Source organism: Populus trichocarpa, chromosome 6, assembly GCF_000002775.5.
Source record: "Populus trichocarpa isolate Nisqually-1 chromosome 6, P.trichocarpa_v4.1, whole genome shotgun sequence".
NCBI lineage: Eukaryota > Viridiplantae > Streptophyta > Magnoliopsida > Malpighiales > Salicaceae > Populus > Populus trichocarpa.
The window spans coordinates 9,725,577-9,746,672 of record NC_037290.2 but is presented as its reverse complement, the minus strand read 5'-3'; the positions used below and the strand labels follow the sequence as shown (position 1 = coordinate 9,746,672).

The 21,096-nt window shown below is 31.8% G+C and overlaps 3 protein-coding genes across 4 annotated transcripts; 2 read left to right on the top strand and 1 right to left on the bottom strand.

The window, feature by feature from the left end:
- Positions 1-1,226: 1,226 nt before the first annotated feature.
- Positions 1,227-2,368, top strand: LOC18100138 (uncharacterized). 2 transcript variants are annotated; one of them, XM_006381326.3, is made up of 4 exons: positions 1,227-1,378; positions 1,466-1,543; positions 1,623-1,727; positions 2,043-2,368. In XM_006381326.3, exons 1-4 carry the CDS (start codon positions 1,376-1,378, stop codon positions 2,103-2,105), a joined length of 249 nt encoding a protein of 82 aa, XP_006381388.1. In that variant the 5' UTR covers positions 1,227-1,375; the 3' UTR covers positions 2,106-2,368. The 2 variants fall into 2 exon arrangements, with proteins under 2 accessions (XP_006381388.1, XP_006381389.2); XM_006381327.3 differs by having other exon boundaries at positions 2,040-2,368.
- A 1,713-nt stretch (positions 2,369-4,081) lies between these two features.
- LOC18100137 (uncharacterized) lies at positions 4,082-12,024 on the bottom strand. Its single transcript, XM_024603663.2, has 13 exons — positions 11,552-12,024; positions 11,221-11,358; positions 6,351-6,432; positions 6,158-6,234; positions 5,963-6,075; positions 5,703-5,811; positions 5,481-5,597; positions 5,265-5,356; positions 5,105-5,171; positions 4,952-5,033; positions 4,738-4,829; positions 4,502-4,645; positions 4,082-4,389 (listed from the first exon to the last, which is right to left on the bottom strand). The coding sequence occupies exons 1-13, from the start codon at positions 11,795-11,797 to the stop codon at positions 4,243-4,245; spliced, it is 1,506 nt and encodes a 501-aa protein (XP_024459431.2). The 5' UTR covers positions 11,798-12,024; the 3' UTR covers positions 4,082-4,242.
- A 6,693-nt stretch (positions 12,025-18,717) lies between these two features.
- LOC18100136 (protein NUCLEAR FUSION DEFECTIVE 4) lies at positions 18,718-20,901 on the top strand. The gene has a single exon (XM_052453793.1). It carries the CDS (start codon positions 18,761-18,763, stop codon positions 20,591-20,593), a length of 1,833 nt encoding a protein of 610 aa, XP_052309753.1. The 5' UTR covers positions 18,718-18,760; the 3' UTR covers positions 20,594-20,901.
- The last annotated feature ends 195 nt before the right edge of the window (positions 20,902-21,096 follow it).

The window sequence follows — 21,096 nt, the reverse complement described above, 5'->3', positions numbered from 1 at the left end:
AAGTTTAAGTTTTTTGCGCCCCTTTAATAGTAAAAGTGAAAACGAATGTGTTTTTTATGTTAATTTTTATTCTTGTTGCCTCTTTTTTTTTTAATTATAACATAACATTCTATTTTATAATATCAACCTTCAATTTAATGTTAAAATACTATATAACTTATTGGATATACTAGAGTATACAAATTTATCAAAAATATATAGGGCGTGGAAAATTCTTTGTAACACTAAAGAAAGTTTACTGTTAATTGTAATAGTGGATTGATATTATTTTTTTTTATCAAATCAGTCATAAAAACAAAACTCAAGGGTAAAATAGTTTTTTTAATGAAATTCATTTGTTATTCTCACTTTGAGCGGTGGTACAAAGTATATTCGATTTTTTTTTTAATAGCTTCACTACCCTTAGAAAGAAAACAATAAGATGATTGGTTGCTCGAGGTTTTTTTTGAGATTTCATATGTTTTTGCATAATAAAATTACTAGCTTACTCTTTATGTCAAAATTAATTTGGACTTGCTTTGGGGGCATTGTTGTATTTTCATTTTTCTTAGCACAATATAAATACAAAATTACCCTTTGTCTTAGAATTAATTTAGGCTTGCTTTGGCGGTATTTTTGTATTTTCAAGTGACTTCTTTTGTTATAATCATATTAGTTGAGAGGTAAATTGGTCTTTTACAATCATAAAAAATACTCAAAAAAAAAATGTCAACCATGTATGAGAAATCACAGTTCTTCAAAGACGCGTGGGCCATCATGCAATGATTAATATTTTTTTTCATTGTGTCATTGAATTCCTCATGATGTTCTTTTCCATCTTAGAAAGATGTGTGTTGAGGTTTGATGGATGAATTATCGCCGGAGCCATTTTCCCCTCTCTTTTCTCTTGGAAATTCACCTAGCATTTAAAATTTTAGGGCAGTACTTGTCTTTGGATATATTTGGGTATCAATCTTTATTTTTTTTTTTAATTTCTATCATTAACTCTTTTGTAATTTATTTTTTAGTTACATCCTTCCATCAAGATTTTTTAAACTTGGTCCTGATTGTTTTTTTTTCCTTCTAACTTTCAATTGTGTATTGTACAATAGAGAAATTGTAAATTTGTAGCCATTTCATTATAATGTTTTTTTCCTCCAAAAAAGATACTCTTAAATTCACATGACATCAATGAAATTGTCCAAAAGGGAAGAAAATAATAAAAGTGTAAATAAATATGAAACGCAGTCGTTTAACGTGATTGACGGATCTATATAATAAAAAGAGAAAAATCATCGGAATTTGAAAGAGCGTCAAACTCAATTGCAGACCGATCCTCTCTCTGCTCTCTCGCGTACCAAACAGATACCGAGAAGAAGAATAAGAAGAAGAAAAGATGGTAAAGTTATAATCCTCTTCCTTCTTATTTGATTTCGATTAATTTAGTTGTTCCTTTCTGCTTGATTAATTTTTGTTTAATTTTTAGGTTTGCGTAGCGTGCTTGTTACCTCTGTTCCTCGTCCCAATCGTCAATCTGTTACCCTTGATCTTCTATTTTCTCAAGGTAACAACCAACAGAATTCTGCTATTCACTTTCCATTTAATTTATATATATATATTTAAAATTTTCTTTTTTATCTCAGGGAAAAATATATGCGCTGTTTGGATGGGAATACAGGAAACCAGAGAGAGCTCCTCCAGCTTGTCCTTATAAGCCCCCTGCTTCCAGTATTAACACTACTAACAAAGTCAGTCCACTTCTTTTCTAAATTCACTTATTATCATCTGTAATTTGAGAATCGTGTAAGAAATTACGATACCAAGTTTTTGGTGTTCTTTTTCCATGCTAATTCGCTAGATTACTCCTATTGTTGCTTGTTATTTTGCAATAGATGATTACTTTTAACTTTATTGCTATCCTTGCGCTTGCCCTGGAAAAATGATTGTGGTTGGATGGCTAGGTGTGGGCGTGGCTGTTTAGGGTGTGATTTTTCTTGCTTGTTTTGGTGGGTATTCTGCTTTCAACAGTAAAATTTAAACTAGGGTCTTACATGTTGTAGCAGATGGAAGCGGAAGGTGAACCTGTTGCGAAACCTGTGGCAGTAGGAGATGGAAAGCAGGAGTGAATTTGGAACTGCTTTTATGTGCGTGAACATCAGCTCTTGAGGTTTTTCTTAATGCAACCTAAGGTCTCTGTTAGATATAAAGTATTCTCATGCTACTCTCTCTCTCTCTCAATAATGTTTGTAACTGAGATTTCCTCAAGCTACTGCAGCGTCAAAAGTTTGAATTTGGAATGAACATCAACTTGGCAATTTGTGTGACTGTAAACTATTTTTTGTTGCATTGACAACTGCAGTTTTTTATAGACTTATCTTATATTGATCCAGGTGAAGCCTTGTGTTGACCCAGTTTAGATAATTATATTCCTTTTTAAGGGTTTGGATGGTGAATTTTTCCATAGCTCTACACAGAATATATATACAACAAAACTTTCAGAAGATACTATTCAAGTTGGATGATTTATCAACGTGCTACATAATCAGCATTTCTCGGGCATTAGATTTGTATTTAGTTTTTTTTAACAATGATATGACGGGGTTAGGAGGAAACAGAAATCACCTCCCCATGTGCTGTATTGAAGTTCTCGCTACCAGAACAGCCACCTTTTGTGTTAAAAGAGGAAATTGCATGCGTGGGTTTAACCTCCTACGATCAACTTGATTTCAGAAATTAGATAAATAGCAACTGCCAGAGGATCTATTAAGTAGACTGTTTTGATTGATGGGAAAATTCGATAACCTTTATAGAAGCTCTAAGCTTTGAAGAACTTCGAACTTTGAAGAGGATTTAACTGAGCAAAATCGGGAAGAAGTGTGGAAGGAAACGAAATAGAGGAACACTGACGTTTTAGGGAATCCGTCATGTCCCAAGAAGTTTGGAGTTGTGAATCACCTGTCACCATCTTATATGTGCACGATGATCTGCCTTTAGTGGAATGGTGAACTAGCAAGTCCGGAACAGGGAGCCTAAACTGGCAGAAGCAACATGCATGTTCTGTTTGACAATTGGAATGCATGGCAAGATACGACCGCAGCTCACAGTGTTGCAGTTTCCAACCAATTGAAAGTGATCCTGCACCATTTGGATTGGGTAGGCTGCATAGCACCGTTAGTGTCTATGAGGACTGCTTAAGGAGTGGCCGTGTGAGACATTGTAGCGTTGTCGTTTCTTGTGTCCCGTTTAGCACTCCCATGATTAGTGAAATCTTATTTTGTTTTTGTTTTTAGAAAAATAAAGTAGCGATTTCTAAAATTTATAATATCAATTTTGGTGGTTATTATTTAACAAGAATTAATTGAAGGTTATCATGATATTAAAAAAATTTCTGATGCTCAAATTTTATAATTATCTATTTTTTTTCCTATCATATTATTAAATAAAAAATAATCTATTATATTGTTAAATAAAAAAAATTTTAGAAAAAAATTAATTATTATGAATTGAGTTTTTTAATTTATTTTGATTTACTTTCTATAAGGTTATCACTATCTTAGACAAATATACCGGTATTGGATTGATGCTTGGTTTTTTGTGCATCTATTTTTTTATATTATTAAATTAAAAATAATTCCATAAAAAACATAATTATTGAGAATTAGGCTTCATGATTTATTTTTTATGGGGTTATCATGATTTAAAAAAACATCTCGGTATTGAATTGATGCTCGGTTTTGCAAATGTCTATTTTTTTTATCATATAATTAAATAAATATAATTTTTAAAGAACCAGAGTTATTAAACTTAATGAATTTTATGATTCAAATCATGAGTTTGACGAGTTAATCTATTCCAATCTATAATCGTTTTAATATTTTTTTAAGAAAAAATGTTATCTTAATTTTTTTTTTTTTAATCTGACCATGTTCTTACTAGTTGTTTGAGTTTTCTTTAATTAGTCAAATTAATTGGATCATGCCAAATTAATTGGATTTTTTTTAATCTAGATATTATTTCCTTATATATAATTTTTTTTTTAACCTGCCGCAACGAGGAGCATTATATAGTACCTGCCTATACAAGAAGTCCACAAGTAGAAAAGTTGGAGATTGAAAGTGCTACAATTTTCACTCAAACAAACCCAATTTGGCACAATATTAATGGGAAAAAAACCATAAACAAACAAACTTTGAAGATTTGAATTACATGTGTGAATCTGACAAGTGTATCAAACTTCCTATTTCCAGAAGTAAATTCGGCTTCTCAGAGCTTCCAGTATATGCCCAATTTGTGCAAGACGCCTGAAACAACTGCCCAGAATGTGATTTGTGCAAATATCACATACAACAGGGTTCCTACCCTCTCTGAGTGCCATACATCGTTGAAAACATGATCTTGGATCCAATAGACCTGTAAGACATTTTTTCTTCCATTAGGGCAGGTGGTATTTCAAGAAGTTAAAATTGTGCTAGTGATTGTTTGAGTGCTCAAGCAAGCCATATACAGAGATAGAATTACTTACAAGTGTGTTGTCTGGAGACTTGTAATACCATCCATTAATAAAACCTTCAAAGATACCCTGTGCTGCCATCACATATACAAGCATTGCATTCATTCCTATCCACTCTAGGAATAAAAATGGCGGTCTCAATCCCCAAACATCAATCTGTTCATGCAATGCAAACAAAGTGATGGGCCTGTCATTCTTGAATCACAGAATTGAAATCCCAAAACTGTATATGGTCGGTAGTATTTTACCAGTACATAGAATCCAGAGAATACAATTCCTGCAGCACCAGCTGTGAAACAGACGTAGCTGAAGCTGTAGAGCTGTTTGTTGATAGGAATAGCTGCACAGCAATGAAGGAATTAACTTTCTAAGTTCTGTTTTGATCTTTATATCAACATTTTTAAATCCCACACAGATAATTTTTCAGAGTTTGGGATACAATCGCAAGGTAATTGATCTCACCATCAGTGAAATGAAGAATGATGGCTACAATCAGTAAGATAACCCCCATTGAGACCCATTGCCTGAGCCTTTCAGCATGACCCTGCATATAGTAAGATTGCTTTTCCAGGTTATAGGCTTGATAATTACCTTATCAAAAGTAGAACTTCTTACCTTGAAATGAATCAGAACATGCCCGTAATGGATGCCGATGGTGCCAGAGAGGATAGCAGAGATAGAACTAAGAGAAAGAGAGAAACCAATATTCAGTTCTACGCTAATTGTTTCCCTATATGAAATAACACGAAGTTGATCATGGTCTTAATGATCTAACCTCAACAAGCCTTCAGGTTCAAATGGTGCACGGCACCAACTAGGAGCATCCTTCCGAAATGGGCCAGAACCTGGAGAGCTGAGAGTGCAAGCCTGCAAATATTGTAAAGAAGATGGACTTCTAGAGTACACATCTACGATACTACAAGCTGGAAGCAGGAAAAAAGAGAGACGAAACCTCCTATTGAAGCTAAACTCTGCTCGAGTCATAACTAACCTTCAAGCGGCTCCAAACTGGGTACTGATAGAGATGATTAATGCCCCAGACTTCTCGATCCACATAACCAACAGCATTGCATGCAGGTCCTAAATGCCCTCTCATTCCACATTCAACCTGTAATCAAGTCATAACTAGTCGGGATCAGAGACTGGTTTTCGTTAACAAAAGCCAGTGCACATCTTCTTCCATTGATCTGTTTAGTAGTTAATAACTTCATACCGTGTATCTGCGTCGTTCATGGTCTTCGTCGACGGTGAAACTCCAGTCCGGAACATAAAGTGCAAAGGTTGTGACCATATAAATGACAAAGGAAATGAATCCCGCAATCCTAAATTGCACAAGGTTAACCATCAACTTACATTATATAGTTATCTACCACATAATTTCACTCAATGCAGTCAAAAGTTGGCTGAACTGAAACGGAAAAATAGCAAATGATGTTGTTCTCTGCCATAACCTATGTGTGGTTGTTCTCTTACCATTGCCATCGGTATGCTGTGAAAATGGTAAAATGGTCAGGCTCTATGGTTTGTCTATTCTTGGGGATTAGAGCCTCTATTAGAGCTACAACCATGTACACCAACGCTATCCTCTGCTCACAGACAAAGGAAATAGAGATTATGTATTTATTTGCTAAATCTTCTAGTAACGAAGTTAAATAGGGAAAACATAACCTGAAGAATGCCAAACCAGCGAATAAGTTTCATGTCGACTCCATAAGCTAGATCACTAGGAGCATGCGAATATCCTCCTGCACTTGTATTAAAGAATTATTCCAATTTATAAACCTAATCTGTTAGATATAATATCAAAAAACCATTTCAACTCAAAACCTTAATATGTTAGAAAACAACCTAAGTACCATACCTTGCAACAGAACTCCCCAAAACAGAAGCTTCAGTGTCCTTAGGATTATCTTCTTAACTGCATCTCTCCTCTTCGGAATTCTCTGAAATATTAAGATAAAGAATTTATACGAATATTAGACAAGATGCTTACAATTTCATAGTATCTCTAAGCAAAATATAGCAGTAAAATATTTTTCTAATCGATTGAAATGTTATTTACGAAGCAAACTATTAGAACTGGAATCTGAAGTGGTTGTCATGTTTAAATTTTTTTTGGTGAAGTTGTGATGATTAACAAAAGCTAATTGGGGAGATAAAAATATGATCTCTGTGAGAGGATTTACTATATATATATATATAGTATATTTTTTACTTGCGCTGTCAGGGATTGTAATTTGTCTTTTTTAAAAAAATCCCATAGTTAATAACAAATAAAAACAAAATCTGGAAAAATTAAAAATTAAAAGTAGCTCAAGATATTTAATATCACAATACAGGTTATTTATTCAATGAATTTATTTATGAAAATTAATCTGTAATAGAAATCAACACATACATATAATTTATTGAATAAAAAAAATAAAAAAAAATTATGCAAGACTGCACATATTAAACATATTGCAAAAAAATAATTTTTTTTAATTTTAAAAATAAATTTAATCTATATAAAATATAAAAAAAATTATAGATGAATCATACTATTCTTATAAAAAAAATCAAACACACTCAAAATAATAAAAAATAATCACTATTTCAAAAAGGCTAAATAAGAAAAAAAAAATTACATAGAAAGGGTATTAACCAAAACATAACTGAAAAAAATATTTTTAAAAATGCATATAAAAAAGCAGTAATTTTAAAAAAAATTATAAAAATTAAAAAGATTGAAGTTAGGTGTTGTTGGTCTGGTAAGATAGACCTAACACATGACCCACAAAGAAAGTGCCTACTCGCGGGCCTTATTTTTTTTCTTCTGAAATTAATGGAAAAACAATAGATGATGTGTTGTCTGAAATCCCCCAGAATCTAGCTACTGTGGTGGCTACAAAATGAAGTTGGTGGGTTTTTCTTCTAGAACCCCGTTTCCAACTCGTTTTTGACTTAAAACACCTAGAAAATATCATAGGAATCTTGTTAAATAAATTCATAACCTCTAAAAACAAAATAAACCGCATCACAACTCAAAATCAACTAGAAAACAATTCCTGAGCCCGGATCTCTTTTTTCGTGCATTTTCAACGTCCAAAGACACATAATTTGAACTTATCTTATCATATGGAACCATTTGGAAGAAAAATCAACCATTTTGGTGGCTGAAATTATCGGACTAACAACTTTCTCTTTCTAGGATGAAATCCGATGAGCCTCTCTCTTCTCATATCAAAAAAGAACTGAAAAATTATAAACATAAAGTTTGGTAGCGAAATTAAGTTTTTTGAAATTAAAGGAACCAATGAACTAATAGATTAAAAAGATTTGGGGCTAAAATGTACTTTTCAAATAAATTTTAAAAAATCACCTATGTTACCCAAGTTTTTCACTTCAGTCCTATACCTTTCAATTTAACCCTCATTTACAAAAAAATAAATGCAATTGGGTGCTCGAAAGAGCTCAATTGTGCAGAGTTAAAGTTTGAGGATCAAAATAAAAATTTAAAAAAAACACCATTATAATCCATAGTTAATTGTGAGAGAGTGAACAGTAAAGGGATTTATAATAAAAAAGACATGTCGTTTATATTATAGGCAATTGGAATAATGTAATTAGCATTTTGACCAATCCAAAAAAAAAAAATATTCAATGAACTACCTATTCGGGGTAATGTGATCTTTCCAAAAGATCCATTATTCATTATCATATTGATATGAGAAAAGTAGAACTTTTCACATTTTAAAAATACAGTGAAATGATTAATTTGTCCTAAAAACATTTTTTTTTAATAGACATCTAAGGACTCTTTTGTATTTTCATTCTAATTTTTTAATTATAATCAAGTTGAATAAGAAAAAACTTAATATTTTAATAAATATAAAATATGATTAAAAAACCAAAACTAGCTGGTGCACTAGCGCGTTTGGTACATTCAAGCAACAAGTGCAGCGGATTACAATGAAAAAAAGACATTCATTGATGTTTTTGGAATTCTCTCGGTGAACCTTCTCTCCCTAAGCGGTGCGTGTAACTTATTAACTTCTGGTTTGGCACCAACAACCTTTTTTTTCCTATTCTTCTCTCTCCACATTGATTTTTACTTCCGACCCTCCAATTTTTTAGAGCAGCACTTTATTTTTCTCTTTCAGATTTGGTCCTTGTTCTTTTGATTATTATTTATTATATTTGAATAATTTATAAAATTAGATTTTTTTTCAATTTCACCCCCTTAATCTTTACATCTATAATTTTTGGTTCCCATTCCTTTGATTGCTATTTGTTTTTTTTAGATGATTTTTAAAATTATTTTTTTTATGATTTTATCCTTCTTTAGTTTTTTTCCTATCATATTTGATTCTCGTTCTTTTGATTGTTATTTTTTTTTATTTTGGAAAAAAAATTAATTGATTTTTTTTCAATATCATCCTTCAACATTAAATTGGTTGAGAATTGAGTTTTTTTAATTGAACTCGGGTTTAAGATTTCACGGGTTACAAGTTTAAAAAATTAGTCTAGGTTTAGGAGATTTAGTTGGGTTTACTTGGTTTTTCCTCCTTTTTTTAAGCTCTTTTTGTTTTCCAAGTTTCATCCTTCAACACTCATTTACTTTGTTTTATATAGGATTTTTTTTGCAAATTTTATTTCTCGCTCTTTGTTAAATTTAGCTTCTTTTAGATTTTGTTTTTGAATTAAATTAAATTAATTGATTAAATATAAGCATGAGATGCTTATGTCATGATATCTTATTTGGTTTCATGATTTTTTCAAGTTTGCTTTTTATGGAATAATCCCGACCTCAAGACCTAGGTAAAGGGTTTAGAAGGTTAGTCCGGGTTGACTTAACTTTTCTTAGATCCTTTTTTACAATTGATTTTTTTTTTTACAATTACATCCTTCGATATCAGGTTTATTGAAGACTGGGCTTCATTATTTGTTTCTCTTTTATTTCTATGAGGTTTTCTCAATCTCATGTGCTAAGTTACGGGTTTGACATATTAAATCTGGTTGACTCGAGTTTTTTTTTTAAAATTTAAACTTATTTTAAATTTCTCTCTTCAACATTGTGTTGGTTTGATATTTTATTTAATTTGCTTTCTATAGGATTATCCTAGTGCCACAGACAAGTTGTGGATTTGTTGAGTTAACTTAGGTCGACTCGGGTTATTTTTTTGTTCTTTTTAGATTTATTTTCTCAATTTCGTTCTTCAACATTTGATTTGCTAAGATTCGAGTTTCATTTTTTTTTCTTTTTATTTTGTGAAGTTATTCCATTCTCATTTATTTTTTGTTTTGTTATCAAATAAGATCATGAAGCTCTTTTAAAAATATTGAGAGGATATCTTTTTATGATATTAGCAATTTTTTATATAGTTAATTATTGCTAATTTTTTTTATTCGATTTATCTATTGCCGTTGTCTTATTATTATTATATTATAAATATAACTGAGCTTATAGGATCTAGTTAAATCGATGACCCGATTCTCGGATCTTTCTTGCTTTTTTAAAAATGTTACCATCGTTTAAGCAATTTGTTTTTTGCTAGAAAAAAAATTGATCTAGCTTGCGACATAGTGTGAACCACCAATATAGTATATTATAATTTTGATCGTTATTTTTTATTAAAAAAACAATATATAAAAAATAAAATAAAAATCTTACTGAAACATGAAGAGAAATATTTGAAAGGTTTAATCACACATTTCTCGTATTTGCTTTTATTGTATAGAGTCCAAAGTGATGAACTTAAGTTGTTTGAATTCTATATGGTATTTATTTCTTAATTCACTTGATGGAAATAAGTACTAAAATTTATTAAGTAAAATTGAATCTTATTTTTATCTTTAACTAATAATATCACACAAAGTTTTATTCAATATATGTTTCAGACGAGAAAAAAATGAATATGTTGCTAGTTCTACTCACTTTTTTGGTTTATATTTTGTTGAAAATTATTCTTTAATAAAAATAAATTAACATGAAGCATGTTTAAAATAATTATGAGTGAATAAAAAATTAATTTAAAGAGTTTTTGAATGATATATTTTTATAAATTCAAAATCCTGAATTCAATAATGAAAGATTATAAAATTATTTTTATAATTATTTTTTGGGTGTAAAATGATTTTTTGGGTTTGTGTTGGGTGTAAAATGATTTTTTGGTTCAAAATAATTATTTTTTTAGTAAATGAATAAGTTATCTTAATATAAACTTTTATCTACCCGACTAGTTTATTTTCAAGGGAAAAAACATCTGGTTTTTAAGAAAAAAAAACCTGTCAAGTTTTTCTTATAACAGCCGGGTAATTAAAGATTTATACAATGAGAATTAATTCTAATAATTATCATAATTAATTATGTTTTATTTTATTTTAAAATTCTTTATAAAAAAGTATTGTAGGTATAAAAAATAAATTTTTAAAAATAAAAAAAAAACATTATTTTAATATATTTTTAAGCGAAAATCACTTTAAAAATCAACCATTACCATACTTTTAAACATCTTTTAACAAACCCCACTTTTTCAGTATAGTGACATATACCAAGTTACCAAGCCTATCAATCTTAGTTATATTCTAGCCATATGTCAAATTCTCAAAATCACTCAACCACTTTCAATATTTATTATAGATTCGAGCATACAGCTACCAACAAAGTCGGAATATGCTTAGAGATTGATGGATAAACTATATAATATATATATATAAAAAAAGATGAAGAAACGAAGAGGAGTTTATACCTTGAAAGCAAGTGCTATTGCAACTCCGACAATGAAAAGGAAAAATGGCATCACAAAATCAGCCAAGGTGCATCCATTCCATGGCGAATGATCGATGCGGGGATATACTCCTCCGGCATCATCGACCAGTATCATCAGCTACAAGCAAACAGCAACACCTCCATGTGTAAGGCTAAAAATTACCCTCGTTTCATACACATACCCGAACTGATCATAACTTTCATGCATATCTTTATTTAATATTACTCTTTTTTTTTTAAGTTTCTGGGCTCGAACCTTTCCTTTGTAATAAAAAGAAATAAATAAATTGAGAATTAAGAGCAGTACTTACTACAATAGTAAGGCCTCTAAATGCATCCAAAGTCGCAACCCTCTTGCTCTTCTGCTTAACCACCGGCTGCCTGTCTCCTTCACGCTCAGCCTGATGATCATGAACCACTCTCCTTTCTTCCTTTTCATTGTCATCTCCACCATCAGTTTTACCTTCTTTCTCACTTAAATGGATGTTCTCATCATCTATATTAGCAACGAGTGCAGTGTGACCTAACCCTTCTTCCATTCTCTTCGGATCCTCCATAGCTGATATTATTGCTGCAACCTCCCTCTTGGACCTCTATCTTTGGTGTTATTAGCAGGCAGTATTAATAGTGATTGGGGCAAAACAAGGACAAGTTTGAAGTCAAATTATAAGCCGGCAATTGTTGTCCCTTGCAAGGAGAAACTGAAATAAAACTTCCATTTATTAAATTACGGCAGGGATGGTTCATAAGTAATGACTAAATAATGGTTCTGGTGTAGACCTCTCTTCACTGACATGAAATTCATGTTAAACCAAAAATGTCATCAAAGACATCTTGGGTCATTTTTCCTGCACCAAGATATACTCGCTTTGTGTTTTTTTTTTTTTACAGTCAAAGACATCTCGGGTCAACTATATATATATATATCTGGAATGATTTGTGTATTATTTTCTACTGTAGATTTGCTTTGTTTGATGTATATAAAATAACTTATTTTTTTTCAAATGGATTGAATATTTTATTTAATGAAAATTAATCATGACAAAAATCATGTGAACTTTCAATAAAGATTTGCTGACGATTTGAGCGGGTATTGTTGAGAAAATTGACTTTAAGACATTGTTATTTGAAGTCTAATTAAAAGTAAAATGCATCGATTTTTAAGATTTTTGTTGAAAATTTTTTACTGGCATGACTACTATAATATAGAATATTAAAATGTCCAAAACTACTAATTATAGAATATGAATAAAAATTAATGTAAAAAACCTTGGGTAGAGCTGACCAAAAATCAAATGCAACATAAAGTTTTGTCCCACATTGATAAGAAATAATTTCTTTTCTCTTCCAAGACATAGCTTTTATTTTACTTATGAAAAATAAGAACTCCTCTTCTCTTTCAAAGGCATTTTTATTAGTTTATTGAAAAATATAAAAAAAAATATTTCTAAATTATTTTCCTCTACTCCCGTTTTTCTGAATTTCCTTTAAGTTTATTGTTGAGGTGCATTAACAATTATAGCTTGTTTGGCAGTATAGTTACGGTTGCTTTTCAAATAACTTTTCATGCTAAAATGCATGCCAATGATTTTTTTTATTTTTAAAAAATTATTTTTGACATCAGCACATCAAAATGATTTGAAAACATCAAATACATATTAATTTGAAACAAATAAATAAAATTTAATTTTTAAAAAAAAAATATTTTTAAAACACGGAAACACAGTAGTATATCATTGCTGAATCCTGTATCCAAGACAATCACATCTATTGTATACATCAATTGATGGGCAAAATTTGTCTTGCAGCTCTTGAAATAATCACCCCCTTCTATTGTAATTATTTTATATGCACTTCAACAAATTAATAATAGTGATTTAGTTTGTTCATATGTTTTATTAATTTTTTAATATCTTTTTATTCACATGCTAGTTTGATGTTGTATATTTCTTTATATGCATGCCTAATTTATTCTTTGCGGTTCGTAAATTTATTGTTTGTTCTATTTTTTTTTATGTATAAAGTCTTATTGCATTAAAGGCTAAAACAAAAGATTTATATAGCTTAAATAAACTTATATTCATATATAGTTTTATTGAGCACCCCTTTAATCAATTTAATTTTTAGACAATCACCATATTAAATAGTCAATTCAAGATTTAATTAATGTATTAATTCAGGTTAATAAATGTATTGGCTTCATTTAAATAAATATCCGATTTTATTAAACCTTAAAAAACAAATTAAATCTTCTTTGATTTAAATCCTACAGGTGTAGAATATTGAGAATTGTCTCGAATTAGAATAAATAAATAAAGGCATCAAGAAGGTAATGGAGGAGGCGGGAGATGCACTATATATGCATGAAAACTGGAATCTGGACCCTCTGGTACCGCGACAACAGTATCCAGTCGGGCAACGATAAGGACTTAATTAAATGTGGCTTAATTAATTAATATATATGAGTAAAATATTATTACAATAAAGTATACAATTGAGCCGGCTGCACTACACACACACACACACACACACACACACACACACTCGTATAATCAACGCACAGCTACTTGTAATTTATCCTATCTCTATTGAATAATATTTTGAAAGCAGACGTCCAAATTCCATGCAACTTACTGCCTGTTTCTGTGAGAGAGAGGGGACTACAGCATTAATTAAGACCGGACGACAAATTTAAGCACACGGTTTTTTAATTTGAAAAATTACTCATCAAATGTCAAATTAAGTTATCCCCCTATTTTTTTTTAATAAGAATACTAATTTTCATTTTTTTTTAATAAAGACTAATGAATATTCAAGAGACTATTCCTTTTTTAAAAAAAAAAAAATTATATACATCAGCTTCATATATCATTAATTATTTGAAAATAACCACTAATATTATTAACATAAAAAAACATGTAATCTTAGTTGAATGTATGATATTATCGTGTGGTTCTTAAGAAAACATTTTAATCATTAATTTTATTTGAAAAACAATATTTTAGAATATCAAATGATTAAATAAATCAATAAAAGTAAAAATAATGATTTTAAAATGGACTACTTAAACCAAATCTGGACCACTTAAACCAAACCCAAACCACTTAATATAAATCCAGATATTTTGTATGTCAAAAAATCATCTCAACTTAAAAAAAAATAAGTTGTGAGGTGAAGCCCAATATAAGATTTATATTATTTTCCAAATCATCCTTTTAAGTAAAAGTTTTTTGAACTTGAAATTTACTAAGATTTATATTATTTGATGTTTATTTTTTATCAAATAAATAAGGATTGTGTATTTCAAACTCGTGATCACTTGATCATTAAAACTCTAATATTATATAAAAAAATCATCTCAATTTAAAAATTTAAATTATTAAATAAAATATTAATATAAAATTTATATTATTCAGAAAACATGAGAAGGTAATAGGTTTTTACGACCCTTTATCTCTTTTTATCTGCAAATTGCTGGATCCAACAATGCTTGTCGCCCGTTATTATTAATAGATGCAACATTTGGAAAAGATCATTATAAAGTTACTGTACTATCAGCAATTGCCACTGATGCTACGATCACTTCTTTCCTCTTGGTCATATTATTGTCCCTGGTGAGACTCGTTTAAATTGGCGTTGTTTTTTATACATTAACTCTTAAATAGTTTAATAAATATTAATATTAAAATCTAATTAGTTAATTTAACAAGTAGTTTTTTGTTGGAAATTTTGGGACTTAATTAAATTTTGGATAGTTTAATTAATTAAATCAAGAATTTAATTGAAAAATTAATAAGTTTGGAGACTTAATTGAACTTAAAATTAGTTTAATTAATGAAATCAGGGAATTAATTGAAGAAATAGGTTAAAATGGCAAGAAATTAAAGGTCAGGGACCATTTTATACATGGTGATAAAATTAAAGGGTCTAATTGGAATTTACCAGGGGCTTGATTACAACATATCATAACTTTACTGACCAAAGTGAAAATGGCTATTCCCTTCCCAAAACGGCATCGTTTCAAAGCAAATTGTTCATCTCCTTCGTCCCATTTCAGCGGAAACGGCAGAGAACGTGGTAACGTCTTTCCCCCACGATGTGCCATTAATAGTCCAATAATGCATGCTATCCCAGCAGCTGCACGAGCACCACTCTGAGAGGTGCAAGGGCGTTCTCTTGCCTATAAATACGAACATAACAAGAGGATAAAGGGGGGGGGGGGGGGGGGGGGAGAGAACAAACGAGCGAACAAAAGAATACCAGAGGGAAAAAAAGAAACACGGGGACGCGAAGGAGAAAAGGAAGGGAAAAACAGGGGAGAGAGAAGACGAGCAAACAGAGAGAAAACCAGAGAACGAACAGAGGATACCGGGAGGAGAGAAAACCAGAGGAACTAACAAAGAAAACACAGGGGAGGGACACAAAAAATAAGAACGAGAAAACGAAAAAACTAATAGAAAGAAAAACGCAAAGAAGGAAGAACAGAGAGAATAAGATAAAGAAAAAAAAAAAGAGAGACCAAAAGAGAGAACAAAGGAGAAGTGAACCTCCAGACCAGGGTAAGTTTTTCATCTTTCCCCGTTTTCTTCTGTATCTTCATCACGCTGTGCAAAGGTAATTAATTACCTTCGCACTGTGCAACAAGCATGCGTGCTACTTTGACCAGCGGTGGGTCCAGCCCAGCCCATATAGTTGGACTAAATCTAACCCCTCAAAAAACAGAGAACAGGCTGGGCCAGCCTGGGTCTCAGGCCCATCAGACCTAATTTATTTTGGATCTTGGGTGTATTTAGAAAAACACATCCTTATACGATTCTCTTTATTTTTGTTTTGTTTTAATATTAGTCTAAATGATTCCCTTTATAATATTAGAAAATTCCAAAAAAAGTTGTGGATTCTTTTAAATTTATTCGCGGTCCCTCATGCCTTTTTCCTCTTGATGATTTCACTTTATATTTGATTTGTGAAATGTGAATATGGTATACGATTCATACTTGTCTCTTTTTTTATAAAATAATACACACACACACACTATGCTTTCAATTCAAATTTTATTGGTTTATTCACTGGCGCTAGAGTTAGGAATACTATTTTTTTGTGTTATGTAATATTTACCAATGTTAGAGTTAGAAGTATTCGTAGCTGAATAATCACTGGCGCTTGAGTTAGAAATATTACATGTAGGCCATCGGTAGCATAATACAACAAAATTTTAACAATTTAAAATAAAACCAACAGTGCAGCTTACCTCAGGTAGGACGTTTAAGAGGTGATAATATCTTTTCTTTCGCGTAACTAGTCTCGTACTATAAAATCTTTGTTGACTAGTTAGGGTTTCTAATGACCATAATAATAAGTGATGACTCCTTAAACAAGACCTTTAATATCTAAGAACAAGATGCCATAAAATCTGTTCTTTTCCATGAAATTAATTTTTTAAAAGTCGTCGCGATGTCGAATGCAGTAAAGGTGTGTAAGTGTAATTAGTGTGAGATCTTATACTTTTGTGTTAAAATAAAAAGAATATATATATATATATATGCTTCCAAAAGAAACTAGTCGTTTATAGCCATTGGAAGGTCTATGATAGCTAAAATGATCGACCGGTTCAACTTAAAAACCAGTTTTGTCAGTTTCAAACTTGGTGAAACTTGAATCGATTAAATGTATATCAATCATATTTATGCATGCAATGTGAAATGTGTGAATTCATTTTAGTTTGCTTATTAAGTAAGATATAAAGATTTAACAATAGGCTCTAAAATAAATCTTTAATAGTCAAGTCTTCAGTTACTTTACTTTCTAGACTGGTTGATGAGTTTCTTCATTGAATTTTATATGTTTGTTGATATGATCTTCATATAAAATCTGTTTAAACTTAATCTTATTTAAGCAATCATTGGTGGTTATAATAGATTTTGTTAACCTTTTAAACCATGCTCTCTAAGATTGTTTCAATCCACACAATAATATCTTCAACTTGCACATCTTCTAATTATGCTTTTTATAAATCATGTATTCTAATGGGATATCTATGTAGATTTTTTTGAATAATTCTCCCTGCTGAAAGGCATTATTATCATTAAATTGTTATAATAGCCAATCTAAGCTCACAACTAAAGACAATTATAATATTTGTAATAATCATCTTTCATGTTATAATAAAACATAAAGGATTTCCAACCTGTAGATTATTATAAAATTTAAATTTTTATATTTTTTTATTGTAATCATATTTTTTTTATTATTATAATCAAGGAGAGAATGGTTTAATGTATTGGTTTTTGTTCAGAGGATTCAAAGACTTTCCAAAAAAAAAAAAAAGATAACAATAGAAGAATAATAAGAGATTCGAGGATTTTAGAAATCTAGCTCCGAAGTTATTATATTTTCAATAGAAAAAAAAAAAAAACTCTTCTGGTTTTTTTATTGAGAAAACGAGAAAGGTACAATAATATATACACACACCAAATTAATTTTAAAAATTAATTATATAGTGAAATCATGAACTTAATAATTAAAAAATTAACTCTAAATACATACACATGAAATAAAATAAAAAATCTCAACATGGTCTCATCTACATCATACTTGGATAACACATTGTACTGAACTGACGGCTGTTGAAATTGGATAAGAGTAGGCTTGGAATACGAGTGTTGGAAGAACTTCAATTAGAAGTTGATTCCCATGAAATCATCGTGGAGATGTTTTGCTGATGGCACAGCTATCCTTTCAAACTTGTACACGACGTAGATGACCATTGACTGCTTAATTCGAACCCATCATCACCTCCACGTATATATTTACTTGGGCGAATTGATGACTAATTTCCACTTGTTTCAATACTCTGTTTTAGGCAAGCTCCCGAAAGAAATTGCACGCTCTTAAATGTATGGCGTAAGCAGCTTAGTTTTCAAAGATAGATATGTACAGTTTCATGCTAAGGTCGGCAGCATGACGCAGCTAATGAGCTCAAAACTAATCAGAAAACTTGGGATACCTCATGTCATACACTTTTCTCTGGAAACGACAGATTTCCCCGGCAGCTAGAGCGTTTCAATTCAACTTTTTGAACCACCTCCATTTGAATCCTGAACAGCTGGTAACTTTGCTGTTTTTATCCACACGCAGCAGGCTACAAAAATACAAAAAACCCAACTCCTATCTATTTGTTATCTTTAAAAGGTGCGTGATTTGTGATAAAAATTATTTTTTAAAGTATTTTTTATTTAGAAATGTATTAAAATAATATTTTTTTTAAAAAAATCATTCCTAATATATAAAAGAAATTTAAATTTTGATCGATTTTCGTTTGAGCTGCAATCCCAGACAGCGAGTGTGCTGGTCAACTTCCAAGTAAATATGAAATTCCTTTGTTCAGGCTTCAGACCTAACTTTTGTCCACCAAAACTTTCACTGTCACTTCACTATATAAGCTCTACTAATTCCCTCATAACCTTAGTAATAACATTGTAACATTGGTAGAGATAGCAAGCTAAAAAGGTTTTTTTCTTCAAATGGCGGGGGCTGATTTTAGAAGTAGTGATGGTGGTGGTGGTGGTGGTGGTTGGAGAGAGATGAAGAGATTCGGCTTGCAAGTTCTTTTGGGGCGGTGGTTCATGGTCTTTGCCTCATTCTTGATCATGGCCATGTCTGGTGCCACCTACATGTTTAGTCTATACTCTACTGATATCAAGAGGTCGTTAGGCTATGACCAATCCACGCTCAATTTGCTAAGCTTCTTCAAGGACGTGGGTGGAAATGTTGGACTCCTGCCAGGGGTCATCAATGAAGTTTCACCTCCATGGGTGATTCTATCTGCAGGAGTGGTCATGAATTTCTTCGGTTATTTCATGATTTGGCTTGCTATTACTGGCAAAATTGCCAAGCCAAAAGTTTGGCAGATGTGTCTTTATATTTGTATTGGGGCAAACTCACAGACATTTGCCACTACTGGAGCTTTAGTCACCTGCGTCAAGAACTTCCCAGAAAGCAGAGGAAGTGTTTTAGGCTTGTTGAAGGGGTTTGTTGGTCTAAGTGGTGCAATTATGACACAAGTTTACCATGCTTTCTATGGAGATGACTCGAAGGCTTTTATCTTGCTTATTGCCTGGCTTCCAGCTGCTGTTTCTTTCATTTTTCTTCGCACAATTCGGATCATGAAGATTGTTCGCCAAGCAAATGAGATCAAAGTTTTCTACCAACTCCTCTATATTTCGCTTGGCCTTGCCGGTTTTCTCATGATTTTGATCATCATACAGAACAAGTTCAGGTTTACCAGGATTGAGTATATCGGAGGTGCTATTGTTGTTCTTATCCTACTTTTTCTCCCTGTAGCTGTTGCTATAAAAGAGGAATATGATATCTGGAAGAGCAAAAAGGTAGTTTTCAGTGACCCTTCTCAAGTGAAAATTGTGACCGAAAATCCACCAGAAGTAGAATTGCCACTATCAACACAACCACCGGAATCATTACCGTCCAATGCTTCTGATCCTGCTGCAACGTCTGCAGAGAAGCAAACTTCTTGCTTTGAAAACATTTTCAAGCCACCAGAAAGGGGCGAAGACTACACCATATTGCAAGCACTTTTCAGCCTTGACATGTTGGTACTCTTTATTGCAGCAACTTGTGGCATTGGAGGCACATTAACTGCAGTTGACAACTTGGGTCAGATTGGCCATTCACTAGGCTATCCGAGTCGTAGTATCACTACCTTTGTGTCACTTGTTAGCATATGGAACTATCTTGGTCGAGTAGTGTCTGGTTTCGCCTCAGAGATCTTGCTGAAGAAGTACAAGATCCCTCGTCCTCTATTGCTTTCGATTGTGCTTCTCTTCACTTGTGCTGGCCATATTCTAATTGCCTTCCCTTCTTCAAATTCTCTCTACTTCGCATCAGTAATCCTCGGGTTCTGCTTTGGAGCACAGTGGCCATTAATGTATGCCATCATATCTGAGATTTTTGGCCTCAAGTACTATTCCACGTTGTACAATTTTGGTGCTGTTGCTAGCCCTGTTGGTTCGTACATTCTTAATGTGGTAATTGCTGGTGACTTGTATGATAAAGAAGCATCAAAGCAAATGAAGGCCTTGGGTCTTAAAAGGAACGCAGGCGAGGACTTGACATGCAACGGTGTGCAGTGTTACAGAATGTCTTCTATAATAATTACTGCAGCGACATTGTTTGGAAGCTTTGCTTCGTTTATTTTGACCCTAAGGACCAGAAAATTCTACAAAGGTGATATCTATAAGAAATTCAGAGATGAAGCCGAGGGTGCCGAGAATGTTACAGGTTCATCTGGAATTACAAAAGAGGAGAGAAAGTGCGAAGCCAGAGGAGGTCATCAGTAGCTAGCTCGTTGCAGAAATGACACCATGCCACTTCCCCTGCAATGGTCAACATCAGTTCATAGATAGATTAACATAATACATGATATTTGGTTGGATTTGGACTCTTGTTAGCATTTCAAGTTAAAAAAAAGAAGAACAACGGAGGATTTAGCTTGCACCACAACACATAACCATTGTGGCCGCTGGTGTAAGCTCAGTTTGTTAAATAGAACCAAGACTTAATTGATACCGCTGGTGTTGCCAAGCTTTTTGCTGCTGTGATATCTGCTCTCTTCCAAGTTAATGCCAAGCTTTTTGCTGCTGTGATATCCTTGTGACCCAAAAAAAAGAAAAAAAAAAGGCCCTTGTTGATTTAAGTCTTAATTTAATTAGTTTTTTTTCAAATATCTAATTTCAATTTAACAATATCATGAAAAATAAAATAAAAATAAAAACTAAATAAATCAACCACTGATGCGTCATTACTGGTTATCAAATGCGTTGATGATAAGCACTAAAGCTGT